This window comes from Paroedura picta, chromosome 9 (assembly GCF_049243985.1).
Source record: "Paroedura picta isolate Pp20150507F chromosome 9, Ppicta_v3.0, whole genome shotgun sequence".
In the NCBI taxonomy this organism is placed as follows: Eukaryota; Metazoa; Chordata; class Lepidosauria; order Squamata; family Gekkonidae; genus Paroedura; species Paroedura picta.
In genome coordinates, this window is record NC_135377.1 from 32,446,674 (window position 1) to 32,465,736 (window position 19,063).

Below are 19,063 nucleotides of genomic sequence, written 5' to 3' on the forward strand. Positions count from 1 at the left end.
AAAGGTTGTATTAGGTAGAAAAGAATGTGTGACATTGCTATTTTCTGACAGGATAAACTCTCATCATTGTAGGAGCCTGAGAAAGAGGAAAACAACAGGAATAATGTTTTTCCATCTCCTGATATGGGATTTTGTCAAATTTGCAGAAGCTTTGGAAATCTGGAGTGCCTATAGTTCAGTAACATCTAAATACATAATCCTGGCCAGAGAAACTCCCAATTTTTTTAGAATAAAAAGATATTCTAGGGCTAGAAAGGCAAATGTTCACACCACTAGAAGAATTATGGTTATTATTTAGGAAGGCCATGGTGTCTAAAGGAACATCTTCTTCCCTATTTCCTGACCTGTAATTATGGACCTTCAGTCAGTCCATCACAGCCTCCAGACATCTGGGCAAATAATCTGTAGGTGTAGATGGATGAGTGTCATCAGCATATTGTGTTACGAGCATATTGATGACAATCCAGTCCAAAGCCCCAGGTCAGTTGAGCAAGACAGCAAATGTAGATATTAAACAACATCAGGGAAGAATAGCTCCCTGCAGATCCACACATATTAGGGCATGCCACTGGGAGATTCTCTCCCCTAGCGCTATCCTCTGTCCCTGACCTTGGAGTAAAGATGTCAGCCAATTAAGGGCCGCACCTTAAATCCATGTGTTGGTTAGTCCATGACTGACCATGTCACACTGTCATCAGGGCTAACAGTAACAGCTGTGCTAACCCACCTAGGTCAACCTGTTTCCAGAGACAGTCCATGAGAGCAACCAAAGTCATTTCAACCCAACTGCAAAGTTGGAAGTAGGACTAGAAAGGCTCAAGAGGTGATGTTTCTTCCTGGAAGCTTGGCAGCTGTTCTACAACTGCATGCTCAATCACAAACCCAGAAAGAGCTGGGTGTGAAACTGGGTGGTAGTTAACTGGGTTGGATGGGTCCAGTGATTTTTTTAAGTGTTCTAATCACAGCCTCTTTCAAGCTCTCTGGTAAGGTCCCAGAAGTTAGGGATAGATTGATAATTTTCTGGAAGAGAGGCCAGATCTCCTCACTGCCAGTCTTAATTAGCCCTGAAGGACACAAATCTAAAGGGCACGTGGTAGTCTGAACAGTTCCCAGAGTCCAGGCCAACTCAGCCAAGGAGTGGTCCAAAATAGGTCCTTGAGATGGACAAGGGGCTTTCAATTCCTTTACATGTGAACATGCATGTAGGTGATGCCAGATGCCTCTCTAAAGTTTTCTTCCTGCAAAATTAGGAACAATATTAATTTATCAAAGGACTCATGATCCCATAGGTAAAGGTAAAGGTATCCCCTGTGCAAGCACCAGGTCATGTCTGACCCTTGGGGTGACGCCCTCTAGCGTTTTCATGGCAGACTCAATACGGGGTGGTTTGCCAGTGCCTTCCCCAGTCATTACCGTTTACCCCCCAGCAAGCTGGGTACTCATTTTACCGACCTCGGAAGGATGGAAGGCTGAGTCAACCTTGAGCCGGCTGCTGGGATTGAACTCCCAGCCTCATGGGCAAAGCTTTCAGACGGCTGCCTTACCACTCTGCGCCACAAGAGGCTCTTATGATCCCATAAGGGGTAGCATTAAAAAAAGCAGTATGCATCTATGATTCCATGCACAGGCATTGCAACGGATAAGTATAATTTTTTAAAAAATTAGTGGGCATGGCGGGACCTTTAAATTGCATCAAAATATGGAGGAAGAGGATTGGTTGCCTGAATTAATTGACAGGCTGAAGCATGATACATATAAGGCACGTTGCTCTCTGCCGCCTTTTCCAGCAGCAGATGAGAAGGGTGAGATGTGTGAAAAGGCAGCAGACAAAGGTGAGACAGCAAAAAAGTGAGGAGGTGCAATATAATTTAGCGCTTTACCATTCCATAGGCGTAACAATATTTTTACTGATGTGCAGATATTCCCTAGCTATTGAATATCTACTTTCAGGAGATTTTAGTCAAAAAACACAGTTCTGACTAAAGAATCTGGATTCAGACTAAGCTGAAAGCAGTTCTATACAGACAGGAGAACTGGGAGTAGTGTTTGGCATTGGCAGAGTGATTTGGTGTAGTGGATTCAGACTCCCAGTGAAGCCAAAGGCAAGGGGAAAGACGAAAAATCCCTGCTCAGTTAAAAAGGGAAATTTGCTCTGAGGATTTTCCTGGTCTAGTGTAAAATAATGCTACTTTAGATACCTCAAAAGTTAGAGGGAGACTAGTGTTTCAAAGGAAGGGAGATTGGATACTGACAAAAGCTACCAGTCTTCGGAAAACCAGTGGAGTTTAAGGAAATTCAAAGAAGAAGACTGTAGTGTTTGGGAAAACACAGATATAAAAGCCTCTCACTATTAAGAACTAAAATTAAGCAAATAAGCTTCTATAACTCTCAAGAGCCTGTTTTTTTAAATGTCACCACTGTCAACTCTGTATTCCACCTGACCTTTTATTGGGTGTTAAAATACTTTATTTTGCTTGACTTCATCAATGTCATGGCTTCTATGCCTTGTTATCGGCCCTCCAGAGGTACTCATTAGTCACTGTCTGGTACAGGATACTGGACTAGATGAACCACTGCTCTGATTCAGCAGGGATCTTCTTATGTTTTAAAACAAATGAATAAATAAATAAATAACCCAGCATCCCCTGCCTATAAAAGATCGCAAGTTAAAACAGCATCCTGATAGCTCACCTGTTATTCAACCTCAGGATTCCTGAGGATGGGCTCTTATTTAACCTACTTCAGCACAGTAACAAAATTTAAGACTGCAAAACTGTGTATTTGGGGATTTGGAGTTAATACTTAACATAGACACAAGCAGCAGAGGTCACACACTGCTGCATACCTCCATGCTAAATATGTATCTTATATCTGTATCTGTTCTCTGTATCTGTCTGACAATATGAAATCAATTCAGTAGTGTTTGCAAAATTCATTATTACTCAGTCCTGCAAAGCATGCCAAAGACTACCATAGTAAAAATACAATCCCTACAGAAAGGACACAATAACACAATACAATGCAATACTGGAGAGAGTTACTCAATTCTAACCCCATTAATTTCAATGGAATTAGAAGGCTGTAACTCTGCTTAGGCTTGCATTGTAGAGCTCTCTTGTAACAGTGATTTCAGGTTCCAAGTGTCCTTAAAAGACCTAAAATTATGCAATCAAATCCTTTTTGTTCTCAAAGCACTACTGTGCCAGCAATTTACTGTTCCAGTAAAAAGTTGAAGAGAGTAATATCAATTAAATACTAAGCTTAAATGATTGAAATTGGCATACAAAGTGAAGAAAGCAGGTTCCCACTTCTTGTTGAGGATTAGGTTCAGGGCGTAGACATTCTTCAATATTGGACAGAAAATCCTTGTGCAGTTCAAGAATATCTTCAATATTTGAGAACAGCATCTGTAATTAAGAAATGCAGAATATAAATAAAGAAAAGCAAACAACAGTAAAATAGGAGCGAGAATAATGAATTACAAACCTTAACTGTTTCCTCTGTAACATTTTTATCAACTTTGGAAGCAGCCCATTGCATCATTCTGTGAAAGAATGCCTGGAAAATAATAAGAAAATCAGCAAATGATTACTCACAGTAAGCCTGTAGTGGCAATACTATAAGAAGCTTTGACACAGGCAATTTAATTCATCAAGTATATCAAATGATAATATGCACCTACAGGCATAAATACTATAGAATTAACAATCATAGCATATTTGAAGCAAAGAACTTCACAGCTGCACCAGATATGTTCAAAGGTAAATGTTAGAAATCAAGAATTAGGGTCACATTATTTCATTATAGTGTACATGGCTTTCCATAACGAATGGTTGGAATTCACACAGTTTACAGAACTAGGTTTTGGTGACATCGTACTTATTCATGCCTATAATTTTAACATTCTTCTTTCCCAATCAGTTTTAGGGCACAGTGACATACATAATTTTGGCGGTCTCCACAAACAAAGAAAACAAGAATTGAATAGAATTACTACTTTCAAAAGCACAGTCTCTGCAGACTCATGCCTCAAACATGAGATGGATACATAAAAGAAAGACAGAAAACAAAACTATGGATATGTATCTTTATGGACAATCTAGTTCAGCAGGACAGCACAATGCATACAAAACACATTTCCAATACAGGAAACTGGCACTATAGAAAACATTTTAAATTACTACACATGTATTTTATGATACACCCAAATATCAGAAATCACATATAGGAAATAAAGACAGTTTTAGCAGCATGAAAAATATAGGATAGCTTACCGAAGCTACACTGATTTTATTAAGGCTGATGATGAACACCAATGATGGAAAGGTGTAATACAGACATATCCTTCCTGACCATTGCTCATTTTCTGAATACAAGTGGTGTGAGAGGGGGAGTTTATCTTCTTAGGGTTCTTTTTTTTAAAAATAAAGTAGCAGCTCAGTGGCTTGGGAATCATATGTGTTTGTTGACCTGCTGCAACCTGTGCCCTGATATGCCACTTGATCCATGATTCAGGCTTTGTTTGATAGGGTTTATGTCAGATGACACAATGAGGCACTGCACCCACCTTCCTCACCCCCACACTGCAGCAGGATGCCACTACCCACCTTCTCAATCCCCTCCAGTCAAGCAAGGCACAGCAGAGGAGGGCCAGGCCTGCCCCACCCATGGAAGATCAGTCTTCCTGATCTACTGCACCTCCTGGGACAGAGCTTCCCAATGCCTTGAATGGGAAGCCAGATGAGTTGGCCAGACAAGGGTTATAAAGGTGACAGGAATGGCTGACACCTCTTCACACCAGGCACTCTAGAGGATTACCTAGGGCTGCCTACTGGACAGGCCACCCCAGCTAGGTTTACTTTTAATTTAAAAAATAGAGAATGAACCTATAAGACATGATATAACTATATTATACTCACATGTGCATTAGTTGCCCTCCAGATGCAGCACAGAAAGACTAAGCATGTTCACTAGTTAGTAAGCAGTCTATAGCTTTTTTATGAACAACAATTATTTTGTGAAGAAGATAATTTTAAAAAGCTTAATGGCCTGTCCGACCTACTGGTCTTAAAAAGCTTAACGGCCTGTCCGAACACTGGGTATAGATAGATGTGGTTAGGATGGGTGGAAAAAACCACCATTAGTTACCGTGGTCTCTGCCTTAACCAACCCATCGGGTCCCAGCTATCACAGATCTGATTTGTATCAAGTTATTCTATTATAAATGAGGCTGTTTGGCATTGCTAGCCCCTAATAGCATATATCATGCTAAAGACAGAATACTTACATAGTGTCACTGTTTGTTCATCATAGATGTATGTTAAATTCAGAGCATAACTATTCAAGACTATTTGTACTTTCCCTTAACCTTGCAGCAAAAATGCAGTTTCCCAATACATTAAAAAAAGCCCGATTCCTACATCCCCTCTTCTGTTCATTAACCTGTGCCAGCACTGCAGGGAGAAGCATCCAATCATGCTGCTGTTCTAACACTAAACAAAAAGTCTCTTCTTTCTATAATTCACCAGCTGGATGACCACCTGTTTCCCATGCTTGGCTAGAGCACTGATGGTACAAAAAGGAACACACAACCCTCTATCCAAGGACACTAACACTACTCCCTATGTTACAGTAATGATTCTAATCTAGCCTATTAGTATAAATCCGGAAGTACATATCCAATAAGACATAGAATTTATTATTCCTTCACAAAATGTTCCCATGTTTTTATTCCATAGGTTCTACTGATTAAGGCCTTTCCATCCCTAGATACACTATTCCATCTGTTAATACAATTCTTTTTCTACTATTTTTACTTATAGTAGAGATAAAGTGGATTGAGAGCCAGTTTGGTGTAGTGGTTAAGAGTCCAGACTTCTAATCTGGCAAGCCAGGTTCGATTTCGCGCTCCTCCACATGCAGCCAGCTGGATGACCTTGGGCTCACCACGGCACTGGTAAAGCTGTTCTCACCAAGCAGTGATATCAGGGCACTCTCAGCCTTACCTGCCTCACAGGGTGTCTGTTGTGGGGAGAGGTAAGGGAAGGTGACTGTAAACTGCTTTGAGTCTCCTTTGGGTAGAGAAAAGCGGCATATAAGAACCAACTCTTCTTCTTCTAGGTTCAACTCTGAGTCCCACGTTTGGCATTTCAAGTGTGGGATGAAACATATAGTTAGGGGCTTCTGATAATTGTCACACTTTGTTCTAATGAATTATAGTTAAGTGTGTTTAAGAAATTGTTAAAATATCCTTCCACTCTAATAACATGTCCATGGTGGCATACACATAAAAATGTGCCTTATAGAAACCAGGAATTAAATAATCCTATATAAAATACTCTCAGCAAAAGCAATGGATGTATGATAACCCAGCTCTAAAAGCTAGCTGAAAATATAAATATCTATATAAAGCCATAGGATAAAACAATATAACAATACAGAGATGATATAATACAACATAAAAATAAAAGCTTCCAATAAATAATCAGCAACTCTCCCCTCCAGTGCACAAAGCTAAAATGCCCTCTGGAAGAAGTAAATCTTCTGATCGTAATATCATTTGAGAGAGCCTTTTGTAAGAATGCCTGCTGAATCTGGTAATTGCCTTGCAATGGTTTATACATTTTTGACCATCTGCCTGTGCTGATGATTTGTCTATAAAAAAAGATGACCATTCAAGATTACAATCAAGAAGCTTTGATAGATAAGAGGCTGCTACTGAAACGGTGATAAAATTGTCCTTTCAATCAGTACACCTTGTAGTATTAAATGTGTTATTTGAATCAAAATAAACCCCAGGAAGTAAGTGTTTGTAAAAAGGAATTAGGTTTCCCATTTAAACATTTTAAAGAATTGTCCTCTAACATCAGTGTCTGTGACACTGTCAGATCATAAGATCTGAGGAATGTTTGAGTGGCATGCCATCCAAAGCTTGATTTGGCCTCACTTCTTTCTTTGAAAATCCCACAGACAAAAGTATCAGTCAATGAATCCTGTGAACAAAACAAGCAGTTTGTCCACTTGGAAGCTTCAGCTGTTTGTCCACTTGGCATCTAATAATACTGTACTACCAAATGCTCATTATGACTCATCTATTTACACAGTAAATAAAACATGAACACTAGAAATAAGTTTCCCATATTGGTGAATGACCTCTTTCTGCAATTTATTAATACATTAATCTTAAACAACTACCATCTATCTGTAGTATATGAAATATTTTCACCTCATGCATGTAATTAAAGTTTCTATCACACTTTATGCAGAAAAATACTGATAGAGTTCTTTTTTTTCCAGTATCCACACACATTTCACCTTTTAATATACTTCAGGAGGCAAATAATATAAAATAGTTTTATAGCTTCATATTTAAAGCTAGCTGAATATCACATTAATATTTTATGTGACTATTACAAGATCACAATTATTCACCAAAATCTATGTTGCCATAATGGAAGGACATCAACCTAGTATACTATTATATATTTTATCTCTTTATTCGTGCAGGAACTCAAGATTGGAAGCATGATTTCTTTCATTTGTCACAGCAACTTCATTAATAAATTTGATTGGGAGATAATGATTGGACCAAGATTAATTAAAGGAAATCTCATGGATTAGTCCAAATATTTCCCAATTTATTTTTTTATTCACCTTTCACTATATAGCATTTTTTGAATTTTTCCCCAGTTTGTTCCTATTTACTGTGCTACTCTGGATTGCTTTTTGATACAATTAATGTCAAGCCATCCTTGCCACATGCCAAAAAAACTCAACAAAATTCCATGGTCATGGCTTCATAGGCCCTTTTGAAAGCAGTTGACTCATATGTCAAATATTTGTAAGCAATTCCTGTATCATTAAAATAATCCCAAATTGTTACCAAAGCTTGACAACTTTTTGCAAGACATGAAATACCAAATACTATCATTTGGGATAATAGGGTCCAGTATTATTACCAATATTTTTCAGTATTATTTAAGCTGATTACAGACCAGAGAATCTGATCAACTACCAATATAGCTGAGCCCAAATAAAAGTCCATGTTTCCAGCTTTTATTAATTGATATTCAGCTGGTGTGGCAGGAGCTGAGAGCTCTGTACCATTTCAGCTGGGGCTGGATCCTCTTGCAATTTGGTTTAAACTGATCTGTAAGAGGAGCCAGACCAGAATCTCCCATGTGCTAATCCTGGGGCCAGCTTCTTCTGTAGTATGGTTTCAACTGCACTGCAGAAGCCCTCCCAGCTAGGTCTGCATGTGAGACCTCCATTTCACATACAGATGCTATAGCCAATTTCTCCTGAAACTGCACTGTAGGAGAAGCCATGCCAGCCTCAGAGTCAACCTGGCTGCTTTTAAATCAGTATTTTTCTGGGGGGGAAAATCTGGATCTGAATATCAGGATGCAGGATTTTTCAGAAATACCAAAAATATTTCAGGTCCAATACACTGTAGCCCAAAAAATATTTTTGCACACTTCTAGACTACACAAAACTATTATATTTAAGTTATAAAATTATATATTTGCCTCCCTGCAAGTAAGAAAATGATGTGCTGCAGACAATGTCTGACAACTCAGTGAACACCAGGATAAATATTTTCTTTGTTACAATTTTCAATAAAGAAATGACACTTACTATTCATACACAGTCAAAGAATTCCCAGTTTTGGGGTAATTACAACCTGTAGAATCAATAAAGAATTTTAAACAGCAGAGCTTGCCTAACAGACTAAGATATATCCTGTTATCACACAACCAACTCAGTCAGACATAGAAGTATTTCGTAGATAATGCTAAACGTTTTTCTGATGAATACTAAGTAGAACTAGAAAAACAGCAAAACAGATACAATGCATACAGGTATCATGGCACCTGTTGACACCTTTCCTTATGCCTGCCAACTGCTTTTAAAAATGGACAGGGCCAGGTGGAGATCTGATTGGCACTGCAGATTTTTTTTTAAACTGCTTATACCACTGCACAAGGATCTTCACTGATTGACTCAAAGTAAACTGTATATACAAGAAAATGTTTTTAAACAACATGTTCATTTCAAAAGGCATCTTGTTAAGCAGACCTTCTTCCTGAAACGTTGAATAGTTATTACTAGATTTATGCATAACCTGACATTCTGTGACTGGCTCTGCCTCTTGCAGCAACCATTTTCTGATTGCACCCACCAGAATTCCAAAGATATTTATATGCTGAAAAGCCTAGGACTCCCTACCGCATGAATGCCACAGGGGCTTGCAGCAGGATGCCCACAAGATCTGTGTCACCTCCATGAGAATTCAGTCCAGAAGTGTCATAGGGCCCAATTTGGATCCAAAGTATAGTATACAGGGAGAAAATAACCTGGGCTATTTTTCTTAGTTCAATCAATCAGTACACTTGTTGGCATGTAAAATATGTAAAACAATATAAATCGTAGAATGGGTACAAAATGACAAAATCAAACAGTATAAAGTATAAATGGTTTGAAAGAGGCTGTTTGAAATTGACCTTAAAAACAGTCTCTCCTGCTAAGCAGCACACTTGGTCTGACCTGGTTGTTGGGAGGAGAAACAGAAAAGATAAAATAACTGTGCTAATTCCATTGAGGCAGACAGAACTCTTTCCTAAGGTCTATGGGAGGCAGTCAATGCCATGTGCTGGCCTGCACACCTAAAAGAGGCTTTGAAGTAATGGAAACCCTGTAGAACATCTGGTAGCTTTCTAAACTAAGGTCCATTCCGCACAACTTAAATGTACCCGAAGTCTTACCTTTTGTAAACGCTATTAATTTAACATTCCGCATGATGTCATAAATAAACCACAAAACTCCCACCAAACTCCAGCAACATTCGGAATTTTATAGCGCTTCGGGGGAAATCCATAAAAGTAGATCCCCCCTGAAAAAAACACTACACTTCTGAGCACAAGCCGGAACACATCAGCGAAAGACATGTGCATTCTCAAAACAGCGGTAGAAAGAATGTCCCTCCTAGCTCTTGCCCCTGAGCTTCCGGAGATGCGATCGCCATTCCCCCCTCCTTAAACCGACGAAAGCAACAAATAAGCGAGGCTTCTCCAGCTGAAGTCCCTCCACAAGCAATTCAGAAGTGCTTAACAGTAAAACAAAGATCCCTTCTGCAATTGTCTTTAAAGTTCGACACTGCCCATAATTTTGGCCAGAAATTGCACCCGTGGGGGGGGATATTTTTTTACTTGAAGAGTGTTTAAACGATTAAGTGCCAGCTCCTACCCTAGCGAAAAAGGTCTTGAGACATTGAATTAATAAATACTCATTGCTACTGGTGTTTTTGTGTTTTTAAAAAACAGTTTTTAAAGGGAAAGGGGCTTTTTGGGAGCACGAACACAACAGTTAATTGGCTTTTCTGTTTGATTGATGGCCAGGGGTGGGAAGAAGCACAGAAAAATATCGCCTCCTTTGTTGCGATTCCAGCGAGACCGGAAAACCGTGGGGAATGAAGTCCTGCTACTGGGACTTCAATATTCCACTAGAATTGAAGGTATGCGGAATGATGAAATTCCACTATTAAATATAGCATTTCTGCATACTGCAAACATTTAGCAACATTGGTCATTGTGCAGAATGGCCCTAAGAAGCCTGCCTTATATTTAGATTCAGATAGGGCGTGTATAGAGAGAGGAACAGAGGAATTGCATTTTAACCTTTTCTTTTGAATCTCTTGCTCAGTCTGGTGCTGTGCTGACAGTATGCTTGCAAACATCTTCTTTTTAATAAATACTTTATAACTCTTGATACTGTTAATGGTTCTCTGGACCACATAGACCTCCACTGTCTGGAACACACTATTTTAAAAGGAGTACTAGGAGAAAAAGGAGGGGCAATCAGTTAGCAAGTGGCTACTCCTCTAGTGGTGCACAAGGCAGTAAACTGTCCCAATGATAATCAGATGCTAGAAAGCAGGATATACAATGGTAAGGCCTCAGAACTTGGGAGGGAAAGTGAGAGTCTTTGCCCTTCCTGTGGGCGATTCCTACAAAGTCCACATCACAGTAGTGGAGAAACAGAGAGAAAAGCCTCTTCTGGTATTTAAAAAACATTGGGTGGCAGGGTAGAATTGGGCCTGGAATTCAGAGTAAGACTGTTCTACTACAGAAGCAAATATAATTTCTTTGAAATAAAGAAATAAATAGAGTTCACCTTGGGTGCAAAGAAAAGCAAAGATCCCTGCACTCTTTGTTCCTATGGGACAGATTTAAACGGCCAAAAAAGTGCCTGAGCATATAGTGTTCTGCCTGTAAGAACTGGATATCTATTTGATCACCATGAGACAGCAATCTCAGCATAAAAATGGAATACAGACATGTCATGTGGAGATAGAGAAATAAGCCCAAAATTTATCTCCAAAGGGACACAGCAGCTCTTGAGTATAATAATAAAACTACAAGTTTTTCACTGAAAAATATATTCAGCTGAAAGCTGGTATTTCAAAGGGACACTGACTGCATTCAGATCACACAGTATGCTTGATAAACCTAATATTAGACACATACACAGTTTATGGCTCTGCTCACACTCAAGTGGGATTAAATTTCAATTCAGAATCATGGTTTCTAGTAAGTAAACTCCAATTTGCCAAGATACTTGGATCCAAACATGATAGCAACCCTCTTATTTCTTTCTTTTTTTTGTTAAAGAACAATGGGGGGACTTTTAAAAATCCCTGAAAATCTAAACATAACTAATATTTAGAAAGATACATATACGTATACATATATATTAGAGACAACAACAGAGGTGGCAAATCTACACATAAGTTTCTATTAATAGATTTCCAGATGTCTAATAATAAACCCATAGTCAATGCCTTGAATAAATCTTTGTTGGTCTTAAAGGTGCTATTGTGTTGTTCCATATTCAACTGTCATCTATATGCCATGAGTTCAAATGCCAACAGAATTCTAAGGTCTCAAGTCCACTGATTTTCCAGACATGAGCATCCATCCATCCATCCATCCATCATTGTAATATTGTTTTAGTTGTCTTATTGTTTTAGTAAAGGCACAGAGGGTCTAATTTATTATTTATTAGCTTCCAAGAGGTACTAAAGTATATACACATCCTCAAGATAAATGAACATTCAAAATTGATTTGAGTAATAACTTTGTCACAGAAAAGTTAATGGTTAGACATTACAACACCAGCAGTTAGACCCTTTACTCCAGGGTAGTCAAACTGCGGCCCTCCAGATGTCCATGGACTACAATTCCCATGAGACCCTGCCAGGGAATGCTGCCAGGGGCTCATAGGAATTGTAGTCCATGGACATCTGGAGGGCCGCAGTTTGACTACCCCTGTTTTATTCAGTCCTTTGCTGAAGAGTTACTGTGGTGTCCAATATTACCTAAATACAATTTTTGGCTCAATGTCACAACTTAAGATCCAAAGAGAAAGCATGTATGAGCGACCTAGTAGAAGATAAGTGGATTAAACAGCTTATGCTACCCTAGCTGGCCACTCCCAGTTCCAGATGTGCATGAAGTTCCAGAGCTGCAGAGCCTAGCTGGAGAAAAGTCAAAGTTCAGTCCAAGTCGTCAGGAATCAAAGCAAGCAGAGTGAGGGGCGAGGGAAAGAGTAGTCAAGGGAAAGCCAAGGTCAGAGTCAGGATAAGCGTATAATCAACAAAGCCAGTCCAATTACCAGATGTGTAGTCATAAGCCGTTTGCCAGGAGTCAAGGGAGTTGATGGGAGTCAGAAGTTTGCAGATCAAGGAATCTAAACCAGACCGGAGGGTTACTGTATAAATTGCATCCACGCTGACATGCTGCTGCAGCCCTGCCTAAAAGCCCTGCCCCCCAGCCACTGCCGTCGCTTACCTGCTCTCCCATGCATATGGGAGACAGCTGGCGGAGCTCCACCCCCATGCATACACGGGGGATAGCGGGGCTTTTTGTCCCGCTGCAATGGCATGGCGGCAGCATGGAGTAGCTGCCACCATGCATAATGGGTCTTGGTGCTCATACAATTCTTCTAATCATACAGTAACTGTATCTGTTTTATACTTGCAAATCTCCAGATCCTTCTCCAAAATTACTACTCTGTAGATATTGTCCTCTGCAAAATCATGGAAAATATAAAAAAGATATGGGGGTAGAATTTGAGAGCCAATGAACTATACCAAAATAAGTATTTTTATGAAACCAAATCCAAACCTGAATAAAATGTCTGTGTACATCCTGATGAGTTGCTACAGTATCGATGCACAGGAATGGACAAGCCAGAATAGACTGGTGGTAGGCCACATACTGACTTTTAATTGTTTATTCCTTACATTGCTTCCTTCCAGTCTGAAAGAATTAAATGCAGCTACATCTTAAAACCAGCTCCATTTTAATGCAATATTATGTGTAGCTTCTAGCCCCTCACAGGCTCCCAGAAATAATATTCATGACTAAGTTTCTTGGAATTTTCGGTATCTTCAAATGCAGTTTTGTTATGCTTCAGTCTTTAAATGCTATATGATATATAAATACTAAGTTTTTACCAGTTTTATAAATTTATTTTAGATTTTAGATGACTCTGTTGACTCCCAAGAGCTATATGGACATTGTTCAACAGTATCATTTTGCATTATTCCTAAAAAGTCTTTATTTCTATGACTGTTTCTATATGAGATATATAATGAATACATGTTCTGGTAATTTATATAACTAATCCTTTCTTAAATGCAAGACTTCATAAGTATGCATAATTTGTCCATCGGTGACCACATTCTTATTCTATTCAGTCTCATTTATTCCTTTTGTAAAGTGTTTTGAAATTGCCTACAACTGAAACTTGATTTACCCAGTTAATGAATTAGGGCTGGTTTCTGCCCTATGTTTTGCTCTCAGTTTTTAACCACCATTGCTAAAAATGTTGGCAGAAAGGACAACTCCACATTGCTGTGCTCAAGATTTAAAAGAACACTGTGCTGTGCTTCCTACATTAGACTAAAGTAGAGGTACAAGTTCTCCTTTGACTAGTCAATCAGTTCTCAAAGGGGGTGCTATTATGAAGAACAAGGAGGCTTTATGGTGCTTGTTAGACTTTGACAAGAACTACTCTTTTCTTCTCTGTCCAGTTGTCTATCAGGAAAGGAGACCCATGACTACCAGCCAGTTCTGCTGCTATCCATACACTACTGTCCAGTACTTCTAGCAGTACATGGGATTTCTTAATACTCATATAAGTTTGTTTACCACAAAGGGGATGCCAACTTGTAGGGGGGTTTTATACTTAAATTGTAGAAGTAATTCCTGCCAGTGATGGGGGAATTTGTTGTCATCCTTTCTCCTGAGGTCAAATCAACAGTAGCATGAGCTGGAACATTTCTAACTTCTTCCTACAACTAGCGTTTTCCTATTGAATACACAATTGTCTGGTATACAATAATTTTCCCTAGCATAGTTTCCTCCCTGAAAAGCCTTACCAAAAACATATGTGTCCCAAAGTAAAACTCTACCAATAAAAAACAACTCTAATGGTATAAAAATGGTCTAAAATGCTCATGAAGCATTGCTGAGTAAAACATCATTCATTCTCTATACCACCCTTTCTCGACTTTTTTACAGCTAAGAAACCACCCAAACATTCTTTAGGATTCAAGAAAGTGCAGAAGTGACATGATCATGCAGAATATGGTTGGGAAACATAGCTATGTACACATCCACCTGGGGCCCCTCCCCTCCCTGGCCATCACTGGCCATTTTGGGAGGGGTCGTTCAACATGACCACATATAGCCATATCACCCAATAAATATTTAACACATTTTTTAAAATATTTTTAAAATTAATTACCTCACATGCATTTGGGAAACCCTTCCAGAGCAGTAAAGAAACCTCAGAGCAATCAAGAAACGCCAGGGTTTCATGAAACCCTGGTTGAGAAAGCCTAATCTACACAAAGAAGGAAAGAAACAAAAAAAACTTAGAGAATTAAATCTAGATTTTTTGCACTCCCTCTGTCGAATAACAGTCCAAACCCTGCCTTAAATTTGTGTTTCCCGCATTCTTTGTGTCATGTACTCAATATCACAATGTGAAAAACTAGCACATAATGTGAAATAAACATATAACCTGATTTTATGACCTTCAGGGAACTTGTATAGTACAATAAAGCTTTAAAAATTATGTGCATTAACATTATTAGCATAATGTATGATAGGATTTCCAAAATTTCCATTTTTACTGAACACACGATAGATGGAGTTCATTCCACTCACAGTTCAAATCTTTTTATTTTGAGAGAAAACAATTTTTATTACATACATTTTTAAAATAAATTGGGCAAATTACATATATTTTTAAATAATCTGGGTATGAATAAATTGGGCAGACAAAGGAAAGAAATATGGGCTTATAATTAGAAAACTATGCAAGTAATTTGCATAACAAAACCTAAGTACATTCTTTTTTATCTTCTCTACTTCATTAGAGTTCTCTACTTCATTACATTAATTAGCCTGAAAAAAGTTTCTGATTGTACCAAATGCTTATTATAGCTCTGTATCTAGTTCAAAGACCAAACCACCATTAGAATATCTACATGGGAATAATATTGCAAGAATTACAACAAAACATTAATCTGCCCTCAAAGTTAGGTGTGCTTTCTGTGTTCCACATTAAAGTTCTCTAATTGCTGAAAAACATTGGGCTACTATAAATTAAGAGAAATTTTGCATCTAATCACAGCATGAAAACTGTTTTGAGGACTTTTTTGAGGACTCTGGGCTGATTGCCATGCTTGTGTTCATGAATAAAATGGCACGCACCCATCCCATCTCCCTCTCCCAAGACATTGCTTTTATGGTTTTCATTGTCTCTGTTGGACTTATCTTGCAACAGGGTTTCTCTGGGTACCATTCTGGATTTGTTTATCTGTTTCTTAACATCATCAGGTGGGTAGTTTAGTTCCAAAAATGTTTCTTGTAGATCCCTCTGGTGAGAATCTCTGTCTGTTGGATTGGAGTAGATGTAGCTGCAGCTTGGAGCTTGTATGCATACAATGGATTGTTTGGTATGCTTAAGATGGTAGCTGAAGGCATGTTAAGTATGCTTGTCAGTCAGTAGGTTTCTGTTATAGGGTATTGTGGCATCCATTATGTATTTTTACTGAGCTGCCCATCTGTCCCAAGATCCGTAGGACACTCACGCCTTTGGGTGAATTGCCCTGTATCCCACCTGGGTCGTTAAAAGTCCTGCTAGCCTCCCAGGCCTCCTCCTCCCCTGCCACCACCGGGCCCGAGGCCACCTCCACCCAACCGAGTGGACCCCCTTTGCATGCAAGTCCGAAGGAGAACCATGCATCAGTCCGCTTATCCAGATGTCCCTGAAGCTCCTCATCCCTTGCCGACCATTTCCCATGTTCAGGCGAGCTCCCCCGACCACGCAGGTGGCGGGCTGCAAAGGGGAGCTGGAAGTGCTGCATTAGAGCCACGCCTCCTCCTTCTCCCCCCAGCGGATCACTGGAGTGCCGCTGCCACCGGGCTGGTCTGTTGCACCGCTGCCGCCACGCAGCCATGGGGGAGCCTCCAGGGGTGGAGGCAGAGCCGGTGCTGGCCTCGCTGCTGTGCTGGCTGCTGTGCTGGCTGCAGTTCCTCAAGGACTCAGACCCCTTCTGTGTGCCGCCTTCCCAGAGCAGCGGCAGGCGCCTGTACAGCCCGTGCTGGAAGTGCTGCCCCTCACCACCCAGCTGCCGGCCATGCACCACTTGCTGGATATGCCTTTGCCACTGAGACACACGGGTGAGGCAGGGACAGGGCGCCTCCTGCGGTGGGCTCTGGCGGGCAGGGGAAGAAGGGTGACCTGTGTCCTGGTGCCGCACAGCCTGTGGAGGGCAGAGGGAGCCGCTTCCAGCTTGGCTTTTTTCCTGCTGTCGCCTTCAGAGTTCCTTCTTGGAGGTTTTGTCGTTGTTGCTTTGTTGTTGTTTTTGTGGTGGTTGTTTCCAAAGTGTGTGAGAAGGAGAATTTGTGTGCGATGTAGAAGCAACCCTTCCGCCCTTTTTTTCCGTTTGGGGTACCTGAGCATGTGCAGTGTGGAAACGATCCATCCGGTCTTTTTTTCCTTCTGAGAGTGTTCCTGAGCATGTGCAGGGTGAAAGGGATCCATCCATCCTCTTTTTCCTTTGGAATGAGGGAGCCCTTGAGCCTATGCAAATCCTTTTTCCCCACCCTTCTCAAGCACGGACTCCTGAGCACTGCCAGAGAGAAAGGATGCTGGCTCGCTCCTCCCTCTGTTCCTCGACCTTCAGAATGGCTATGCTTAGTCAGGAACCTGAAAGACTGGAAGTGTTTTTGTGGCAGGGGCACATGGCTCATGGAAGTCCTGGCTACTGTAAATGCATTAAACCTTTAATCTGCAAGTGTCCACCAAGTATGCAAAGCTATCATCAATCCTTCCTCTCCCTCCCCCCCCCCCGAGCCACAAGTACAATTTTTAGTACATAAAAAGGACAGTCCAGAGAAAGAGGCTCTATTAATATGACTGCATTTTTAGTATGTGCATGCAGGATGTGCTCCTGAGGCATCCATTCACTGAGATCCTGGTATCTAATGGCTGTCAGCCAACTCCTTAATGTTAATATTCTTTTTTAAAAGCCTGGGGGAAAGAGCTGGGATTTTATGCTCAGTGCAGGAAGTGAAAATAAAACAACTCGCTTCCCTGGGCTGTCAGGAGCCATTGTGAGCAGGGAGAAAGGCCTGCTCAGAATCCCAAATTCTGCTTCCTCTCGGGACTTGTAGATTGCCCCCGTTAAGAATCACCATGTTTGTCTTAATGGGGTGACGAGGCTCTGTTCTATGGGCTGCTGCCAAAAGAGGTGCTCCTCTGGAAGTTCTCTGACCTGAAAGCTCAGCTCTTCCTGGGCAGAAGATCGGCCAGGGCAAGGACCTGGAGGTTGGCCCTATCTTGTCAGGTCTTTAAATCCAACAAGGATTTATTCAAAGTGTGAACTTTCAAGTACAAACACTCTTCCTCAGCTCACACCTTGAATAAATCTTTGTTGGTCTTAAAGGTGCCACTGGACTGCGATTTTTTGTTGTTGTGCTGCTTCAGACCAACATGGCTACCCACTTGAATTTGTCAGGTCTTGGAAGCTAAGCAGAGTCTGTCCTGGATGGGGGACCAGAGTTGCTGTGCAGTGGCACACTACCTCTGTTCTTCTCTTGACTTGGAAACCCTGAGGGTCACCCTAAGTCAGCTGTGACTTTGATGGCACTATACACACACACAAAGGAAAGTGGGAAGCATGTTTATCTCCTCATCCCCCCTTCCCGGGATCAGATTGTGGCTGGGTGTGTGTTGGTCCAGACCGAGATGAAGCATCCACTTGGGAAATTAGGCTTCCCAGCAAACCGATGTAAGGATTTCTCTGTGCCTGATAGCACCTGAAGGCTTGTTCCTTGCTGAGTTTTGTGCTGAGCCAAAATTGGCAAGGTAGAGGCTGGTTCCTCGCAGGCTTCTGTAAACAGCCATCTAATGCCAACTGAAACATCGCAACAGAGTGAGTGCAAGACTTTAGAGTTCCACAGAACTCTTTGCCAGGGCGTAGAGCAAACAGCTTCTCTTTTCTTAACCCCCTCCTTCCTTGGATATGTAACACCTATTTTGATGACTGTCTCTGGGGAACCTGACAAATTGTCCGCCTTCCTCATCCCAAATAAATCGTGATTGCACCTTTGTAGTTCTGAGCACTGGCTATCGAAGGACAACCTGTGCCAGCAGTGAAATGCCTGAAGGGTTTCTAAGGGTTGAATTGAATACCTTAAAAAAGAACAAAATTTATTTGTTGCGCAAACTTTTTGTGACGGCGGCGGGGGAGGACGTCATCGCCTGATGTCACTGCATCTCCAGAAAATGTATTTCTTGCATAGAATGCTTCATTGTCAGGTTGATGGTGGGGTGTCTGCTGAAGATAATCCGACAGGAAAGGAAACAATGCAATTCTGTTTGTATAACATACAGAACGTAACTGAGCTCTTCTCCCCATCTAGTGGGAGAAGGATCAAATGAGGGTGGTCAGTGTGAATCTTTTCTACTGCAGGTGAGCAAG

The 19,063-nt window shown here is 40.7% G+C and overlaps 1 protein-coding gene across 7 annotated transcripts in view; it reads right to left on the bottom strand.

Moving 5' to 3' along the window:
• The window catches only part of PREX2 (phosphatidylinositol-3,4,5-trisphosphate dependent Rac exchange factor 2), a 125,333-nt gene that overhangs the window by 91,400 nt on the left and 14,870 nt on the right, over window positions 1–19,063 (bottom strand). For 3 of the 7 annotated variants that reach the window (XM_077352209.1, XM_077352208.1, XM_077352215.1), the window contains exons 2-3: window positions 3,487–3,558; window positions 3,285–3,407 (exon numbers count right to left, since the gene is read on the bottom strand). In XM_077352209.1, the coding sequence (XP_077208324.1) occupies window positions 3,285–3,407; window positions 3,487–3,558 (195 nt within the window). Of the gene's footprint in view, window positions 1–3,284; window positions 3,408–3,486; window positions 3,559–5,287; window positions 5,306–8,637; window positions 8,657–19,063 lie in introns of those variants that run through there. The other 4 variants (XM_077352212.1, XM_077352213.1, XM_077352211.1 and 1 more) reach the window with 4 other exon arrangements.